This window comes from Pantherophis guttatus, chromosome 1, assembly GCF_059756535.1.
Source record: "Pantherophis guttatus breed Tessera chromosome 1, ASM5975653v1, whole genome shotgun sequence".
NCBI lineage: Eukaryota > Metazoa > Chordata > Lepidosauria > Squamata > Colubridae > Pantherophis > Pantherophis guttatus.
The window spans coordinates 278,174,013-278,191,080 of record NC_142063.1 but is presented as its reverse complement, the minus strand read 5'-3'; the positions used below and the strand labels follow the sequence as shown (position 1 = coordinate 278,191,080).

At 44.2% G+C, this 17,068-nt stretch overlaps 1 protein-coding gene across 1 annotated transcript in view; it reads right to left on the bottom strand.

The window, feature by feature from the left end:
• The window catches only part of RYR2 (ryanodine receptor 2), a 279,138-nt gene that overhangs the window by 180,794 nt on the left and 81,276 nt on the right, over positions 1-17,068 (bottom strand). The window contains exons 3-4 of the mRNA XM_060692369.2: positions 15,887-15,991; positions 10,155-10,175 (exon numbers count right to left, since the gene is read on the bottom strand). Coding sequence (XP_060548352.1) covers positions 10,155-10,175; positions 15,887-15,991 — 126 coding nt within the window. The remainder of the gene's footprint in view (positions 1-10,154; positions 10,176-15,886; positions 15,992-17,068) is intronic.

Sequence of the window (17,068 nt, the reverse complement as noted above, 5' to 3'; positions counted from 1 at the left end):
AGAGAGGAGAGTGTTTGATTAAATGCTGTGAACTTTGATAAATCTATTTCTCAAAGGAAAGGCTTTTCGATTATGTACTGACAAATAAAAGTAACTAATAAAGCTGGGCAGCTCTTTGAATTTGAAAGGCAAAATGTTCTTTGGAATGTGTGGGAGTGCACACATAGCACTGGTGCAAATACTTGTATCCAAATGCATCTTTTCCCAAGTTGCCCAGGAAAAGATGCAGCTACTTTAAGGAGAGGAGGTGGAAGGAAGAGAGAGGGAAGGGGAGAGAGAGAGAGAGAGACTGAAGTATTGTGCAGCTCCAATAATTAATGATGGACATACTTCATTCAGAGGTAAGTGGCATTTATCTGCAATTATAGCCCATCAGGCCCCAAACAGTCCATAGATAACTCCCAACAAGTCTGACACAGTTCCACTGTGATTCCCATTTAGCACAGGCAATCACCCAATTGCATTAACACAGTTAATTCTAGTAATTGCCATGGTTGTGCTACACTTTCCCCATTTTTCCAAAGTGTTTTTACAGCAGAACCATATCTGCTCCCCCACTTCCATTTCATCTGCTGCGTCTGTAAGAACTACAGGTATTGATGGAAATGGCGTTATTCACCTTCTCTCTGTGATGGATGTGCTGTTGTTGCTCATGGAGAGGCAATAGACTTGTATTTTATCAAGAAAAATTGAGTGGCGGCCAAAGGGGATGGATTATATGACGCAATCAATCTAGCGCTGCTCCAATGCCCTGCGATCCGGGGGGGGGGGAGAAATAGGTGGGTTTGGAGAAGGAGAAATCAATCTAATCTAATGCAGAACCAACAGACTGTCTGTTTACTAGCCACAGGGATTCCTTGGAGTTTTTTGTGCAGAAAGATATAATAGCTGAGCTATGTCTGAGGGTTTCTTAATACATCTTTCTCTGAATAGCACAAATACATATTTACTGAGTGCAACAACTGCAGAACTGGATCCTGAAGTAAACAAATTTTAATGATTTTAAAAGGATTTTTACTCCCCAGATCAACATGCACAGGCTTGAGAGAAGTAATTTCCTCAGGATTTGACTGAATTTTGAACGCTCTTGCAAAAAAACAGTATTTGTCTGTCTTATGATTAAAAGCTATGAAGGTGAACTTTGGAAATATTTTAATAGGAGATACATTGGTTAAAATATATATGCAGAGTTAAGTATAACTGCATGCTTTCTTCTTTGACTTCTAATAATATATTAATACTTGTAGCAATAGACTATTGAAGCATCCTGCTTATACTATGTCATGCTGACTGATTTTACATGCCAAGGTAGACCATGGTTTGTTTTTTTTAGCATTATTATTATTATTGTCTTAAGTCATGTTTTTATTTATTTATTTATTTATTTATTTATGTTTGTTTGTTTGTTTGTTTATTAGATTTGTTTATAAATCACACAACATTTTAACAGGTTATGTAAACCAAGCAAAGAATTAGATCATATTAAAATTATTAACCAATCAGAAAAAGAAAAAGAGAACCAATAGAAAGATGGGGTTCAAGACAGCTTGATCTGCAATTTTTTTCAAAGCAAAAATTAAAGATTGTTATTTCCAATAGATCAAATTGGTGTTAAAAACAAAGCACACAAAATTTGCACAAAAGCTGGCAAATACAGATTCAGCCCAAAAGTAGAATAATAATATATGTCTCTGCTTAAGTATAAGTGAGACTTCCTCAGAAAAGAAAGAGAGAAACCTAGCGGGAGTTAAATTCTATTTAATTCAACAGCATTTATTACAACACACATAGGATTACAATGCCACACTGCAATCTCATTTCTTGCAATTAGTGGAATTTAGAAATAAATATGTTTCAAATCCCCTTTAAATTTGTGGTAAAGTATTTCCTTAATGTATTTGGTATCATTACTATCAGCTGAATTAACTATTCCATTTGTTTTGTATATTATGAAAAGTATACTTTGAATTTATTGCATGAGACTTTTAGAGTCAATGTCAATCAATACAACAAATCACTCTGGCTCATATCCTGTCTGAAATTTGTACTCACTCTATCTATCTATCTATCTATCTATCTATCTATCTATCTATCTATCTATCTATCTATCTATCTATCTATCTATCTACAGTATCTATCTAGTTAAACACCTACTGGATATGGTACAGATAGTCCTCAAGTTACAATCACAATTGAGCCCAAAATTTATATTGGTAAGTGAAACATTTGTTAAGTGAGTTTGCCCATTTTACGACTTTTCTTGCCTCACTTAGTAAGTGAATTATTGCATTTGTTAAGTTAGTAACGTGGTTGTTAAGTGAATCTGAATTTCCCACTAAATGAACTGTTGTAAGTCAAGGACTACCTGTATTATGTTATATTGATTGATTGACTGGTTCAAGAAAATTAAATTAAAAAACTGTAATTCTATCAGTTTTATTTTCCTGTGCGCTGCTCCCACTATCCATGCATGGGTTAATCCTTCAGTGCTTGGCAAACAACTGAGTGAAAACAAAAGGCTTTTGTTCCCCTTTCCGGCTCCCAAGCCACGCCTCTGGTCCCATGATCCCCCAGTCTTCACTCAGTTGCTGGCAAACACTGTAGTGATTTTTGGAGCTCCACAGATTTCTAAGGTATTGTTCTGTGGGGGTTCTTTCTTCCTTAAAATTCTAATTTCAAGGCTTTCTCCTTTCCTTTGAGCGCCTAGGAATTTTCTTTATTTTTGAATAGCTCCCCTTTTGCGTTTCTTTCTGTTGCACGTTTACGCTGAAAGACCTTGTCTATAGGAGGGGGGAGTGGAGCAGAGCGCTCACACGCTCGCTCGCCAGCCCCCAGCCGTTCCAGCTGCCAGGGGCCTCAGCCGGCAGGGGCTTCAAAACCATCGCCCACACGCCAGAGCCCTCGATCAGCGGCGGCGCGCCCCTCAGCTGGCCGGCGGAGCTACGGATTGTTCTGCGCCTGCTCCAGCCGGCAAGGGGCTTCAAGGCTAAGCGCCCCACGCCGGAGCCCTCGTTAAGCGGCGGCGCGCTCATCAGCTGGCCGGCGGAGCTCCCGGACCGATCCACGCCTGCTCCAGCCGGCAAGGGGGCTTCAATCGCCCCCACGCCGGAGCCCTCAATCAAAGGCGGCGCGCTCATCAGCTGGCCGGCGGAGCCGGAAGCGCCGGCCGCCCACGCGGCGAGGAGCCGAAGCCTCATACAAGGCTGAGCCTTGCGGAGCGGCATCGGCGCAAGGGCGCGAGGCGGGACAAACGCTGAAGAGAGAGACAAGCTCCCCCCCGCACTACAGAACAACCCCTCGTTAGGGGACTGCGCGGCGTCTGGCCGGACCCTCGGGCCGCCATTGTAAGCCCGCTGCCAAGCCTGCCACGTGGGGCAGCGCCATATTGGTGGACCTTCGGGCCGCCATTTTGGGCATCGTTTCTCAGCTTGCGCCTCCCTTCCCAATCAGGGAGCCAGCTGCAGACCTGCACCACCCCCTCCTCCACTGCGGGAAGGGGCGTCAAACAAGAGGCCTTGGGCAAGGTCGTTACCACTATTCGCCAGCCGCCTCAGCCATGTCTCGCTCCCCCCCATCGTCAGACATGGAACTGGAATTAAGCCCACCACGTATAAGCGAAAGAAGGGGGAAGAAGAAGTCAAAAAAGAGGCACGTGAGCTCGGCTAGCAGAGCGGCCTCTGAAGGCTCCCTTCCTTTCCAAGATAGGGACGCCCTGAGGAGACACAACGCCCTAGAGCGACAGTGGGAGAGGGCGCACAAGGCGTCTTCAGGAATCCCACCCAGGGATCCTGCACCTGGGGAGCTCACCCCCATCTCCCCAAGAGAGGCGGAACGGGGGCTTACGTCTGTGACCGAAATCACAGCTACTCCTATAACCCCGGAGGGGGTTGGGCCGTCCCGCACAACACCAGGTCCCGGGCTGGAAGCTTCAACCTCCCCTGCAACAATCCAGCATCGCCAGGCTAGAGACGCAAGTGCCACACCGGCAAGGGCAGACCCACAAGGTCAGGGCGGACCGGGTTTGGCACCCCCAGTAGACTTCCAGGCCATGTTCTCAGCGGTCCTGTCATCCTTTTTCACGGCAACAATGCAGCAGGCGGCCCAGGCGCCCGCTCAGACAGCACCGGGCCAGCCACGGCCATTCCAGCCCCAGCCCCATCCCATCCCAGAACGAGGCCAGGACTCGTCATCAGACGAATCAGACCAAGCGGAGGAGGGCCCAGAGGAAATGGAGCTATCGGAGGATGAGGGCCTAGCACCTGACACCCCGGCCTTTACAGGCCTCTTCCGCCCGGCCCTATTCAAATCGCTCCTCCACAAGGCACGACTCACAACCAACCTTGGAGTGCCAGGAGATGTCACAACACCCTCCACGTCAACAGCAGGCCCTCACGACGCCCTTTTCAAGTCGTCAAAGCCGCAGAAGGACTACATCCCGTGCCCGCAGCTGTTTACAGACGTGATTCAGAACCCCTGGGTGCAGCCGGCCTCCCTGGCAACACCCAGCAACCTCGATAAGAAACTCTACTGTTCTGCCCCAGAGTTGGAGGACCTCCTGGTGCTCCCTTCAGTAGACCAGCCGGTGGCAGCATTAGCCTCCAGTTCCTTGATCTCCACTGACCCGCTAGACACACTCAAGGCGGAGGAGAAGAGGATGGAATGGGCCTTCCGCAAGGCGCACCAGGCTGTTGGCTGGGCAATCAGATCCGCGACAGCCTCTTCTTTCTTCAATAGAGCCTCGCTCATTTGGCTCCGTCATCTGCAGGACAGACTCCCACCGGAGGACACTAGATTGCATCAAGATCTAAATAAGATAATAGCTGCCACCGAATACACGGCCGACAGCTCCCTGAACTCAGCCAAGTTCGCCTCAAGGGCGCTGGCCTCAACTCTTACGGCTAGGAGGCTATTCTGGCTTCGGCCATGGAAAGCCGACTTCAAAGTCAAGTGGAAGTTGGCGGCTTCCCCATATAAAGCACCAGATCTGTTCGGGGCCCCGCTGGAACCCCTATTGATTGAAGGGAAGGACAAGAGAAAGATCCTCCCATCAACATACCAGCGCCAGGAACGCAGGTACACGCCTTACCCGCCCCAGCAGCCCTTTCGAGCAGGCGCCGGACCCAGGGGGTCCTCCTCACATCGTCCCTATTTCCAGGGAGGAGACAGATTCAACGACAGACAACAGTTCCGAGATCGAGGGCGACACCAGCAGCCTAAACGCAACTTCCGTGGTGCCGGCCCTAAGCCCGCCAGAAGGGGGAAATGACTCCAGGGCCACGGGGCCCATAGGGGGACGGCTCATCCTCTTCCATCAACAATGGGCCAATTCAACTTCGGACTCCTGGGTAAGGCGTACGACCTCTTCCGGACTGTCCATCGAATTCTCCGGCCAGCCGCCCCACCGGTTTGTCCGTTGTCCAACCCCTCGATCCTCGGAGCTTCAGGACCTAATGTCACAGGAGATTGCCCACCTCTTGGAGGTCAGGGCCATAGAGCCGGTCCCGCACAGCCTGCGGGGCTCAGGATTCTACTCGACCCTCTTCCTGGTTCCCAAGAACTCCGGGGGCTGGAGGGGCATACTGAATCTAAAGCGCCTGAACCTGTCGATACAATACCGCAGGTTCAAGATGCACTCCCTCAAGTCCATCCTAGCGGGAGTGAGACAGGGCGACTTCCTTCAATCAGTCAACCTCCGGGAGGCTTATCTGCACGTACCAATTCACCCGCATCACCGTCAGTACCTGAGATTCGAATACGCGGGCCGGCACTACCAATATCGCGCGATGCCATTCGGACTCTCGTCGGCCCCCCGCACCTTTACCAAGCTGGTAGCGGTGGTGGCGGCCAAGCTCCGAGCCGCCCCGATCCGGGTGCTCTGTTATCTAGACGACATTCTGATCCTGTCGTCCACGCCCAGCCAGGCCTACAGAGACATGGAGATGGTGATCAAGACCTTCCAGGATCACGGCTTCACCATAAACTTTGCAAAGAGCCAGCTCCTGCCCACCACCAGACTGCTTCACCTGGGGGCACTAATAGATTCGACCAGCGGCCAGGTATTTTTATCACCGGACAGAGTCCAAAGCATCCGAACCCTAGCTCTGCAGTGCCTAACGAGGAGGAGAGTTGCTCTAATCCACCTATCAACCCTCCTCGGGAAGATGGTATCCTGCTTCGGCATCGTACCGTGGGCACGCAGACATTCGAGACCCCTGCAGTGGTTCCTCCTTCCTTTCCAGCGAACGGGAAGGGCCAACTCCAAGAAGGAGGTTCACCTCACTCCACAGGTCTGCAGGTCCCTCAGGTGGTGGACATCACCGTCACTCCTCAAGGGCTCCAGCTTCCTAGAGCCAGACCGTCTGGTACTCACCACCGACGCCAGCCTTCGGGGGTGGGGAGCCCATCTCCACAACCTAGTCACACAAGGTCAGTGGTTGCAAGAAGAACGTCAGTGCAGCATCAACCTCCTAGAGCTTCGAGCGATCAGACTGGCACTTCGCAACTTCCAGACGACGGTGCAGGGACATCACGTCCTAATCCTGACCGACAACATCTCGGCCAAGGCACACGTCAACAGGGAGGGGGGCACGAAGTCCCGTACCCTGATGAAGGAGTCCGCGGAGTTGTTCAGCTGGGCAGAGAGACACCTGCTCTCGATCAGAGCAGATCACATTTCCGGGGCAACCAACGTGAGGGCGGACTGGCTCAGCCGCGAAACAATAGATCAAGCGGAATGGCAGCTCCACCCTCACCTGTTTCAAGAACTCACCTCACGCTTCGGGAATCCGGTCGTAGATCTCTTCGCAACCCCGACCAACGCTCAGCTTCCCCGCTTCGTATCACGCTACCCGACACCACAAGCGGAGGACCACGATGCGCTGCGCTGCAAGTGGCCCGAGGGTCTCTTGTACGCATTCCCACCAGTCCCGCTGCTCCCGCGACTCATTCGGAAGCTACTGGCAGAAAAAGCCGACCTACTCCTGGTAGCCCCAAACTGGCCCCGGAGACCCTGGTTCGCCGACCTAGTAGCACTGTCCGTAGAACAGCCATGGCTGATCCCACCACAGCAGATCGTCCTGTGCCAAGGAGCAGTCACGCACCCAGAGCCCCAGTGGCTCCAATTAGCCATCTGGCACTTGAACGGGTCATCCTGAAGAAGGACAGCCTACCAGACGAGGTGGTTGCTACTATCCAGGCGGCCAGACGTCCAGCTACGACCCGCATCTACGAGTCGTCATGGCAGGCGTTCTGTCGATGGAGCGCCCAACAGCACATCGACCCCACGTCGGCCGCCATTCGGGACATTTTGCGGTTCCTACAAGCCGGCCTAGACAAGGGCCTGGCCCCCGCAACCCTACGGAGACAGACAGCGGCGTTGTCAACAGTCATTGCGTGCGCTCCGTACCAATCCCTCGCGCACCACCCACGCATCAAGGGGTTTCTGCATGGGGCCACCAACCTGCGGCCCCCCACAGTTCACCGCTACCCCTCATGGGACCTACCTCTGGTGTTGCGGGCACTGACCGGGCCCCCCTTCGAACCCCTAAACTCGACATCGCTTAAGTACCTATCGTTTAAGGTGACTTTCCTGCTGGCGATCACCTCAGCGAGGAGAGTCTCAGAGCTAGCGGCCTTGTCAGTTCGCAAAGACTTGTGCATTTTCCACGACTCCACGGTGACCCTACGCCTGGATCCTGCCTTTATCCCGAAGGTCAACTCGTGGTTCCACCGAGCTCAGGAGCTCATCCTGCCGGATTTCTGCCCCTCACCTCGCGACCCCAGAGAAAAGAGGTGGCACACCCTAGACGTGCGACGTGCCATCCACCTCTACATCCAACGGACCGCTCCTTTCCGCCGTACGGAGGGACTCCTGGTCTCCTTCAACCCAAAGTCCATGGGTCAGAAGATATCAGCAGCCACAGTTAGCAGATGGATCAAAGCCTGCATCGCCCTGGCATATGACTTGAATGCCAAACCGACCCCCGGCAAGATCCTACCGCACTCGACTCGCAGTGCGGCCACCACGGCGGCCTGGGCCACCCAAGCCTCGGTCGTGGACATCTGCAGGGCTGCAACGTGGTCATCCCTCACACCGTTCATCCGCCACTACAAGATCGATGCCTACAACTCGGCAGAGGCATCCTTTGGCCGCAGAATCCTGCAAAAAGTACTGACAGAGGAGGACTCTGGGGGCAGTCAGCCCCCCACCCAGGGGGTTTAAGCTTGGGTATATCCCATGCATGGATAGTGGGAGCAGCGCACAGGAAAATGGACGTTGTCTTACCTGAACGTCCCTTTTCTGGGCGCTGCGTACACTATCCATATCCCGCCCATTAGGGCTGCCTGCCACTGTTATGGCTGAGACTAATCTTTTTCCTTACGTTAATTTGAGTTAATAAAGTTGAGTGTTTTTATGTTACCATAGTGTGGTTTCTTGTCCGCTGCGCCTTCGTTCAGACTGGGGGATCATGGGACCAGAGGCGTGGCTTGGGAGCCGGAAAGGGGAACAAAAGCCTTTTGTTTTCACTCAGTTGTTTGCCAAGCACTGAAGGATTAACCCATGCATGGATAGTGTACGCAGCGCCCAGAAAAGGGACGTTCAGGTAAGACAACGTCCATTTTATTCGGCCTCCTGAAACAAAAGACTACATGTGCTACCAGAATTGTGAATGACAGGACTGAAGTTTGAAATCAATAGAAACATGATATAAAAATACTTGGGAAGGATTTCAGTTTTCAGGACCAGATGAACTGCATCCTAGAGTTCAGAAAGAACTATGTGATATTCTGCCTTCATGTCAGTTTTGACTTCTGGCAACAGCTTGGACAACTCCCTGCAGCTTTCTTGGCAAAGTTTTTTAAAAGTGGTTTGCCATTGCCTTTAACTGAGCTTATTAAGCAAGGACTGGGCCCCTGAGAAAAGCTACACAGTTAGATAAACAAAAAGCCAGATATTTGGTTTTAAGGCTAAGCCTGTTGGACAAAGGACATAAGGACAAAAGGGTAGACATATACTGCTTTTGCTGGACATCTGGCAGCCTTCATTTATCATGTTTAACCTCAGTAAAAATTTGTGAGAGAGGAACTGAAAGAAATTCTCATAAAAGTTGAGACATTCTCTCTTATTCCAAAATACAGGCTAAATAATAATGGATATAAGTTACAGGAAGAGAGATTCCAATCAAAAACCTCATGTTCTTCTAATTATCAGAACAATTCAGCAATGGAGTCAATTAGCAAGAGAGGTGATGTGCTCCCTTTCATTGGATGCGTTTTCAAGTAGCATGGGGATTATACAACTGCTGTGATCCAAAGCAGGAAAAGTGCTTCAAATTCGGAATGTAAACCTTTTATAGGGTAGATCTGTGACTCAAGGAAAACATATTTCAGTTAAGGAGGCCTACACCTCTATGTGCAACTACCACATGAGCTTAGGTGAAAACACAACTTTTTAAAGAGTTGCTGTCACATATAGCAAATCCTCGCATTTTGGGTCTGAAACACCATCTGGCTTTAGATCAAAATAGTTCCAGAGTCCTAAAGCAAAAGAGGGATAGTTATTTGTCTGGGTGCTTTAATTTTGATTCCTACATTGAGCAGTGAGTTGGCCCTTCCAACACTTTAATTCTATTATGCTACTAGATTTCTTACTTCAAAACAAAATGCTAAGAAAGCAGACCCACTGTAAGTATCTGAATAATATTTTAGTCAATAATTTTGATGACATGTCTAATAAAGATTAAAATATAGCTCTTTCATAAATTCCAATAAAAGGATAATAGAGGGATGCAGTCATAAATACACATACAACTGTAATCCATTGTAATGTAGACATCCCAGGCAGGATGTTTAATCCATACAGTTAGTAATAAAAATTAAAACTAAAACTATGTAGACATGCAGACTTGGAGATTTCAAGCAGATTTACCTGGTAGTTTTTTAAAAAATGCCAACACTTGAATAAATGAATTTGGCAAATAAAGCAAATCTTCAATATCATATATAAAAGTTATGATATAACATGCATTTCCCCCAAAAAAGTCTGTTTTGAGTTTAGCAAAGCAATCTTGTGATACATACAGGATTCAGAATAATGTGGAAATTTGACTTTCTAATAAACCAGGATTATATTGCATCAAGAGAGTCAGACATACCCATTTTTCCACATCAACTAGCTGTAAAAAGAAAAAAAAAAGAATATTGTTACTACAATTATATTTTGTAATATAGTTCTCACAATTCGATATAAAGATCTTTGTTAACATAATTATTTGAACACTTTTTTAAAAACCTACAATTTTCAGACTATTGTACTATAAAGATATATTCTATCTAAAGACAACTTTAACAAAGATTACACTGAATGATAAAACTGATCCTACCTTCAATTTCAGTCATATGGGCATAATACGAAGGGGGGGAAGTAAAATGAAAGAGAAGCAAATATAAATTTAAGTTTTAACATATTTAAAATGAAATGGATATTATGATGTATTTATTATTTAATTCCTCAGGAAAAATTACATTTCATGCAATATGTACATGCAATGTCCAATAACTTCATAGCTTAACATTTTACCACTTGTAGGTGGATGCTGTAACATAATAGAATGGAGCACTTTGAATGCTGCATGTTTTATGTAAAATGTTAAACTCTCCTGGCTGTCATAAAAAATGCCATGGTATTTTAACAATTCTCACTCCTTGCTGTTTTTCAAGCAGTTAAGAATATGTGCATTCAAAGAAAATGAGAACTGAAATTTCTTGAAGCTATAATAATATATCCTTACTTTACATGAAAAAGCACACACAGACATACTTAAAACAGAGCATTCATGGTGCTGCTGTTCCTTTTTCCCACTGTTACCACTTCAGACCCCACACTGAGATCTCCTTTCATAACATGATTTAGATGTTACTGTGAGTTTCACAAACTGAAATTGATTGCATGGAAAATCTGGAGCTTCCATGTGACAATAAAATCCTTGAGTCAAATTCCCTAGCTGTAAAAATTTCAGAGATATAGTCTAGAAAAAAAGCTGCATTTGTTCATAATCACAATTTGAAGTAGTTTTTAGAACAACAGGAAGGAATCATGACTGTGACTGAGCATATATAGATGGTACCGAGCAACTTCAATTAAAGAAGTAGGCATTAAATCAGGAGTGTCAAACTCAAAGCCCAGGGGCCGGATCCGGCCTGTGGGATGCTTAGATCTGGCCCATGAGACCACCCTGGAAACAGCAAAGGATTGGCCCACGGTGCCTCTGCCAGCAAAAACGGGAGTTCAGGAGGACTGTGTGCAGCCCTCCCGAGCTCAGTTTTCACTGGCAGATGGTTTCAGGAGGCCGTCACACCCAAAAACAGGATCCCGTTTTCTCTGGCAGAGCACTTGGCCCGCCACAGGCATCCCCGACATGAGTTATGTTGAGCTGGCCATGCCCACCCTGGCCATGCCCACTCCAGTCTCCCAAGGTCAAACACAACCCTGATGTGCCCCTCAATGAAATCAAGTTTGACACCCCTGCATTAAATAGTGGAGGACATGTACCCAATAGGATATTGATAACATTAAAATAGCTACACAATTAATCTAACTATATAAGGTTGTTCTTATGCGTTATTCCTAGAGTGTTAATGGAACTGAATTGTTTCCGTTTCATGATTTTTTTTTTCTCTATAAGTTATCATAGTAACCAGGAAAGCCAATAAGATTTGAGATTATTTGAAAAACATACATACCGGTATTATACTTGTCAACAAGGCAAATAGGGTAACAGTCAGGGCCACCAGCAGTGGTGGGATTCAAAACAATTTACTACCGGTTCTGTAGATGTGGCTTGGTGGGCATGGCAGGGGAAGGATACTGTAAGATCTCCATTCCCACCCCACTCTAGGGGAAGGTAACTGCAAAATCCCCATTTCCTCCCGATCAGCTGGGACTCGGGAGGCAAAGAATAGAAGGGGGTGGGGCCATCAGAGGTGGTATTTACGGGTTCTCCGAACTACTCAAAAATTCCGCTACCGGTTCTCCAGAACTGGTCAGAATCTGCTAAAAGCCACTTCTGGCCACCAGAAGTGTACAGTGATATGCCCACTAATTTGGACCTTTTTCAGCTGTAATTGCTATGCCAGTAAAACAAGTGCAAAGTGGGAAGAAACTAGAGACATTATCTAGTACACTAACAATGCTTTTAAGTAAGGTATACAAGGAAACCTCTCAACAAGAAATTGGTCAAAGACACATCTGGAAAAATATACTGACTTTATTGTTACTCACCTATGGCAGAAATCTTACCAAACTAAAACAACTATTTGCATCATTATAGATATTCTAACTCTTTCTCCCAACTATTTAAGTTCCACTGTCTCATTGCCCTCTGGAATGCCATAACCACCTGGAAATCCAGACTACCTTCCACCACCACCACAACTAAGTAAGAAGTTCCTATGTGAGAGCAAGCAAAACATGCCAGATTGGTCCTCCATGGTTTAGACTAATGTTTTCTCAACATTGGCAACTTTAAAATGTATGGATTTCATCTCCCATAATCCCCCACCCAGCAAAGTGGCTGGGAATCCTGAGAGTTCAAGTCCACACATCTTAAAGTTGCCAAGGTTGAAAATCACTGCTTTAGAAGGCTTCCAGGAAGAATCTGCACAAATTCACAATCCATATATGTGACTCAGGCAGAGAATGAAAAAGAAAAAATGAACAAAAGCAGTATTGCATTAGTAAATTTTGAAGTACAGGCACTCATGATGGCACAGCAAGGGAGTCCATATAAGAAAGAGCACACAGCCACAATTATGAAAAGCAGTACATTTCACACTCCAATGTATTTAGGGAAGATTACAGTCATATAATAATGTACTGGCAAATGTAGAATGTATTATGATCGACTGAATTCCTGGTCCATTTCTACTTACATTAGGACCTCTAAACAAACATCTAAGTATAGTCAACCTCACAGGATTGTTACGAGCATAAGGGTTGTTAATAAGAAAGGGGATAAACCTACCCCTCACAAATTACCTTGAACAAAATGAGATAATTATGAAAAGATAATAGGAAGTATAAGATGTATGAGGAAAAGGCTTTTCTACTGTTTAAAGCAGATTATAGAGCAGTTAAATTACATTACTTTTAGCCTATTTAATTCTGATAGAACACACAGTTCATTATCTTTCAAGATATAAAAAACATAGAAATTTCCTCCAACAATATGCAGCAAAATCCTTGATAAAGAATTCAAATACAAAAAGTCTCCTTAGATATATCAGTTATCTGATATCAAGATAGAAAGTTGGAATGAACAAAGACCACTCCTTTTGGGATTGCTAATTATTCACAGGATTGCTTCCAGAGGCTCTGGAAACTTCATGGTAATAGACAGACAGACAGATACGGAAATACATGTGCGTGCGTACACACACATACATAATATAAAATTTTACCTGTTGTACCTATCTTTCTTACTCCCTGCTTTTGCCCATCTTTTGTTTTGTTTTTGACAATTGACTTGTTTAAAAAAAAGGGAACGGAATTGACAAGGATACAAACTAAAATGGAAATTACACATAGTAATTTTCCAACACTTTTTACCCCTTCCCCTCTATTAAGAACTTAGAATTGACTTCAGAAGGAAGAGAGATATAAATCTACCATTGTACATAAATGGTGAGGAGGTGGAGAGGGTGGGTAGTTTTAAATTTCTGGGCACTTATATCTCGGAGGATCTCTCATGGACTATGAATGCTAACATGCTTGTGAAGTAGGCACAGAAGAGGCTGTATTTCCTGAGAATGCTCAGGAAGATAAATCTATCTCAGCATCTACTTCTGTCCTACTATCGCAGCACCATTGAGAGTGTCCTGACATACGGAATTCTTGCATGGTATGGGAGCAGCTCTGTAGCGGACAAAAAAGCTCTACAAAGAATCATTAAAACTGCCCAGAATATCATTGGACTCCAGCTACGAGCCCTGGGAAACATCTTCGAATCTCGCTGTTTAAGAAAGTTGCATAACATTCTCAGAGACTCTTCCCATCCTGCTTACAATCTTTTTGGACTATTGCCTTCTGGCAGAAGATACAGAACAATTAAAACTCGGACCACACATTTTCTGAATAGTTTTTATCCCAGAGCTATAATTGCACTCAACAATGAACTAAAGGGCCACCATCAGTGAGCTGTTGGACAGTATTACCTGGTCTGTTGTGTGGATGTTTGGGTGGTTTAGGGATGGAGAATTGTGGTGGGTGGGAGTGTGTTTGGGGATTGTTATGTGTGTTGGACATGTCTTTGGGTGTTAAGTGAATTTCGCTGTATGAGTATACTGTGTATACATCTACAATGACAATAAAGTTATTTATTTTATTAGCTGACAGCACATGGCCAAAAAACCCATTCAGAACTCCTTCATAATCACATAAGGCATAAAAGACAATACAGACAGCCAACAAAAAGAGATGAGAAAAGCAGGAAGACTACTTTGCAGGAGGTTATATATGCACCAATATTAAGGAATACTCTGCATTCAGTTCTACCAATTCTTTTTATCCAGAACAATTTTTTAATCATCTTGGGCTCATTCAAAACCAAGCCACCTGAAAATGTTTTGCATTACAATAGATAGCTCCCAGAAAAATATTGCTGCTAGAAAAATCCATGTGCTCTGCCCTAGCTAAAGAGAAGATTGCAGCAAAATGCAGAGGGATGCCTGAAGGCAATGCAGATGATGTCACTATTCCTGCTCTTTAAAAAAAAACAAAAAAACAATTCCCTAGCACTATGTCTGTGAATACAGGATCTGTATCCAAGTCAATGATGTTGGGAAGTGTCTTTTTCCCCACAAGAGGCTAATTTAATGTGATCTCCCTTTAATTATTTAACTTTCTTAATGTAGCTTTCAACTAGGTTTCACAATGACGGTAGAAACAGTATTATAAAAGGGATCATTCAAAAGTGAAGCCTTTTGAATAAAATGTAAATTATGTGCCTGATTCTGGATCCAATCACAGAGGAACAAATACTTCAAAGCAAACTATGGATGATACCAAAATGCATTTCTATAATTATATCAGACAAGTTTACACAAGCCTATCACACAATCGTTTCCAATTATAATCTCACTAAAACGCATTAAACAAAAATGATTTAGCTTGGGGGGGGGGGAGAGATGAGAGACTGTTGGTTGCCATCATGCAGTTGTTCATGCAAAATGCTGGGAAACAGCAGAGTATAAGGCTTTAAGGACCACATGTTTTTCAAACAGCTGGGGCAATTTTACTTTTGGTAAAATTGCAGCGCACAGGGGAAAGGAGATACAAATTATGTAAACAGAATTGGCCCAAGATATTACTGTGTCCTAGGTCGATACTCTTTTGGTGGTAAAATTACAAATGGTTTAAAAAGTTGTGTGCCACAACTTGCAAGCTAAATAAATAATGATACCAAAAAGCAAAACTAAGGAATAACCAGGATAGAAGTTAATATCCAAAATCCCATTATTTTATTACCTTATAAAAGGCGTAATTTTTGTTCTGTTCTTTTGTTTTTTCTTCAAGCACCAGAATCTTTTTTTTTCCCTTTCCTTTCTGAGTTGGACCACAAAAGCTTTAATGGGATTTTGCAATCTCTTTATTTCAATACAGCTTTGGTGGAAATTTAATAATTTAAGTCTTAACCAAGATCCTAAGAGTTATTAAAAGCATCTAAGTACAGTAAATAGGCAATTGTTATTATTATGTATTAATAAAAATATAATATTGCAAAATCTGCCCTATAGAATTGATTTGGATCCTCTTGGACAAAATCTGAATGTTACAAAAGATTATTATTTATCCTTAATTCCAAATCCCATTCCACATATCACAACTTACCCCTTCTGCTTTCTCCTCTGTGTTAGCCAGCATTTCTTGGAGAGCTCTGACTGACAATGATTGCTCCAGAACAAAAGTACAGATGGAGAGATCCGGAGGAACATTCTAATTTAAAAAAAGAAATTATGAAAAGAGCATTGAGCAAGGCATTTTCCTGATACTTTATCACAATCCTCTGTATCTGAAGTGTACATGGAAATAGCTACCTTGCAGTCCCCCAGCTCTTCTACTCTGTGTGCATGTATGAATACATTAACTAAATCCATATATAAAATATATGAAGCTAATAAACTGCAGAGCACCAATGTTCAGAATAATCTCAGAATGCCTCTGGGCTCCAGATCAGCCTCATAAGCTTCCTTTAAAAACCAGAAATATACCCACCATCCCAGGAAAAAAGACTAATGTGTAGTACGGTGTCCTAGCAAAGGAATGGCTAATAGGATTTTATTTTGATAAACTGATGCTTTATGACTTCTTAAATAATCAATGACTGCTAAAGTAAAAGAGATTACAATATCTCCTTAGAATAACAAATCAGTCCATTAAACCCCCAAAATCTGAAGATCATTTGATATTAATAGGACTTATTCCTAGATGTCCATAAGATTTCAGCTACAGACGTTATAAGAAATATCTTCCAAATTCAAACAGACATTGCTCCATGTTTATGTGTTTAGGCTGACTATTATCACTGATCAAATTCAAAAACTCAATTAGAAATATAAAGGGAGACAAGAAAACATGACAACCTTTCTAATCAATTTAAAGTGGAAAATTCACATTAATAAGCATAGAAAAACTCTTATCCTGCTTGAGAAAAATAATGAAATGCAAACTTCAACTATTTCATTACTTTACATACAATCTGTGCTCCATCAATCAATTCCTTACATTAAAATCTTCAGAAGGGCATGCACTATAGATATCCAAGGCTTTAAATATGCACAATTTACCAAGCAGTTCCCTTATCCAGCATCCTAATGTGCATGTTTCACTGGGAATAGCCTGCCGTGAGAAATTTTATTTATTTATTTATGAAATGTATTTGCTGCCCATTTCATATCCAATAAGTCTTTATCAATTTTGCCCCACTTTATGTCTTTATCTGGATATCACATGGTCAGTACTAATAAGTAAATGTCAAATCTTCTCAAAGGTGGCTGAACCTGACCAACTATG